The 3,604-nt window shown below is 34.0% G+C and overlaps 1 protein-coding gene across 1 annotated transcript in view; it reads right to left on the bottom strand.

Moving 5' to 3' along the window:
- The window catches only part of DPYD (dihydropyrimidine dehydrogenase), an 870,205-nt gene that overhangs the window by 363,743 nt on the left and 502,858 nt on the right, over positions 1-3,604 (bottom strand). Inside the window, exon 17 of the mRNA XM_019648865.1 lies at positions 1,639-1,803. Coding sequence (XP_019504410.1) covers positions 1,639-1,803 — 165 coding nt within the window. The remainder of the gene's footprint in view (positions 1-1,638; positions 1,804-3,604) is intronic.

Below are 3,604 nucleotides of genomic sequence, written 5' to 3'. Positions count from 1 at the left end.
TGATCCCTCTCAAAAATAAACTTTATAATGGTCAAAATAATGTCTAGCTGGTTGTTTTGGAGGGCTGAAATGGGTAGGATGAGAATTGGTTCTTAATATGTCAATTATTTCACCCTAGTATCTTATATAAAGATAGCACCCAAACACCTGAGTTAGTGACAAAATTTACCCCTTCGTCATCAGGAACATTATATCTGTCTATCCAGATGGAAAATACAGTAAACTAGAATAACAATGTGATCACAGAAATACAAGATAAATCATCAGAGAAATAGTGGCATTGAAATTGCAGCAACAACAATAATTTAGATGTTTATAGCACAAATCTTTCACATAAATCATCTTATTTGATCTTCACAACTCTATCATCTGCTACTCAGGCTAAAACTAGGGCTTTGAGAATGAAGTGACTTCTACACTATTGCACAACTCTAGCATCAGGTGAGAATAGAATTCTGGTGTATCTATGTGATATGAATAATAATAAGAAGAATAGTGACCACTGAATGTTTGATGTATAGGATATATTAGGACTCATTTTAGTTGCAATAAAAATCAGCTTGAACAAATGAAATTTTAAAACGTGAAATGTGGTATATGTACTTTAAGGAAAATGAATATTTTACATAATACAATGAAGGAAATGCAGTTAGGAATATTTCTCTGTCTCTTCTCTCCACATCTATTTGCATATATCTTCATTCTTCTTTCTTCCTACAAAGGGCTTCCTCTGTCTCAGTTCATATAATGGAACACAGGCACCTGACAGTTCTCAAGATACAAATTACAGGTATAATCGCTCCCCAAAACTTATCGCCTCTCTGGCCCAATTTTAACCGTGGTGACAGAGACTCTGATGGGCTGAACTTGGGTTCAGTATTCCCCTGTTGTCTAATTAACTATGTCTAGCAGGGTNGGGGGGGGAGAAATGTGTATGTGTGCATTTGTGTGTATGGGATAAGGGGAGTGGGAGAGAGAATGAATGAATAACATTAAGGACAACTCTAACCAATTATTGAAGAGAAAGTACTATCTACAGGTTAAAAGCTACACACAACATATAAAAGTCCACAGAGAAATGGAATATTATATGTAAGTCTCAGTTTACTGCAATTTTTGTGCACAGCACTTTAAAAGAAAAAAGCATTTTATAAAGGACCACTGACTCATTTAGTATAGGGTATTAAAGTTATTAGGTAAATTATTTTCCACTGAAAAGATAGAAATAAACTATATGAAAAAGATATTCTGCTCCTGCCTCTGGTTTATATTTAAAATGATTTATAGTCTGCAATTTCTTTGTAAGGTCATCACCTTCATAAATACTAGCCACATACGGTGAAAACCAACTCAATAAAATGAGTATTTCATTTCTCTTCCTCCTGCTTATGTAGATACTTCTTCCATCTGCATGGCACCCATTTATAACAAAGCCTCACACTATGCAGATTTTTATGAGTTCTTGAGATTTTCTTTTCTTTTTATTTTATCTTTCTATGCATCAGCAAAGCAACTGGCAGTTTCTTTAATAAAATATATTATACACATTAATATTTATAAGCCTATGAATTGGATGTTTAAATAAACATTCACGAACTTATGCCAATTCTTTTGTTTTAGACATTAAATCACACTTACATTGTCTGGAAAGTCAGCCTTCAGTTCGGTGACACTTTGACACCAATATGCCGCAGTTTTTTCACTGATGAGCTCAATATTCAGGAAGGAGCTTTGTCCAGGGCCATACATGGGGCCTGAGGTGGTCCCCCTGATGATTCTGGGTGAAACATTTGTCACGATGTCCTGATGAAAGAATAAAGATATTGAGTCTCTTTTTGACAAAGAAAACCTATGATCTTTATTCTATGCTCATTTCCATATGACAATATTTTACCAAGTTCCTTCTCACATTTTTACAGATGAATTTTTAAAATATATTTTAAATTACAGCTGAACATTAACTACTTCCAAACAAAAGAGTAAAATATTTGTTAGTGTTATTTAATTAATTCCTGTAATTGTAAGGTTAGCATAGTAAAAAAACAAAAAATATATACATTCCTTTACACTGGTTTTGGGCATACACATTTTAATTTGTTTGTAACTAAGTAATAAATAAAAACATAAGTAAAATGTAAGAATATCATTCAGTCTATTTAATCTAAGTATCTCCAATGAGATTTTAATTCCAATTAATAAGAGTTCACATTTGTAAAAGAAAATAATTTCCTAAAAAGCAATTCCAATGTAAATCAGTAATACTGGCTCATCAAACTTTAACACATACTCTAAGAAACTAATTGGGTCAAGTTACCTATGGAGTCTAACTATAATTTCACATTCAATGAGAACTCACTTTTCCCAAGACTGAACAAGTTAACTTCCTGATAACTATAAATAGTAAACTGTCAAGTTAGCTTGTTTGTTAAGTGTAATTAACAATCAACAATGGCTTCTATAGCTGTATTAACAAAGAAGAGTAACATTCTTAGATTACCAAAAAATAAAAAGAAACAAAAAAGAAAAATGTCTCTTCAGCCAAATTCCAATTAAAATTAATTTTGAGTAAAGGTCATTTAGTTAAGGATTTATCAGAATTAGTCATTTAAGTACCCCCCTCCTCACCATCTTGTCACTTTTAGTGAGATAACATGAACCCCCATTAGTATATAGCAATTAAGGTCAATTTACATATTTTAATTAAGAACCACCCCATATAAAACAATTAGCGTAATAGGCATACTAACTGGATTTCATAACATTTGGACGTTTTTCCAACTAGATAGACAGGAAACCTTAATTAGCATTAATTAGTGCTGATCTGCATATGTTTGATAAGGCATACCCTTGCCACAAAAGATTATTTATTCCTGAATCTGCCAAATGCTACAGTTGCAGAGGATAAAAGGACTTTTCTTCACATTGCATGTTAATGTCTGGTAATTTACATTCCCTTTTACATTTGAATTAGTATATTATAAAATAAATGGTATAAATGTTACAATAAGCCTCCTTAAATATGTACATTTTTACTTATAGGAATTCTGCCAGTTAATGTTTTACTAATTAAGCCATTCCACTTCTATTGTAATTGTGGGCAACATCACCAGCCTTACTTTGATTTGCTATTATGAAACCATGTTACATGATCTTAATGGGAAAAATGACAAGTAGAGTCACTCTAGGAAGCTCAAGCCTCCTGGGTCAAATTTCCATGTTGGCAAATGCTGAAATATGTGCTCTGCATTCCCGTGGGTGGCGCCAGTGCAGCTCACCCGCAGCATTCTTCTGTTGTGCTGCCCTGGTCTGAGAAGACAATCCAGACATGGTTCACTCAGAGGAGGCTGGTTTTCTTCTTTGTCCCAAATTGGAAAAGCCCTATGCGTACTTGTAAGCCTTGAGGTCCTCCTTTCCTCAGCTTTGTCCGCTACTCTGAATGTGTTTCACCTAGATAAACCATGGTGTCTGCACAGGAGAACTCAGCTCAATTGGTGAACAGAGTCCATATTCAGTTCACCAAGTCATGTGCCCTGGCACTGGCTAATTCCACAAAAGAAGGGGCACCTGTTTTAAATGGCCATTTTGTAATTTATTGACCTGAAAG

The sequence above is a fragment of the Hipposideros armiger genome, unplaced genomic scaffold (assembly GCF_001890085.2).
Source record: "Hipposideros armiger isolate ML-2016 unplaced genomic scaffold, ASM189008v1 scaffold_127, whole genome shotgun sequence".
NCBI lineage: Eukaryota > Metazoa > Chordata > Mammalia > Chiroptera > Hipposideridae > Hipposideros > Hipposideros armiger.
Note: the sequence above shows the minus strand (reverse complement) of the source record. Positions and strands in the feature narration are given on the sequence as shown.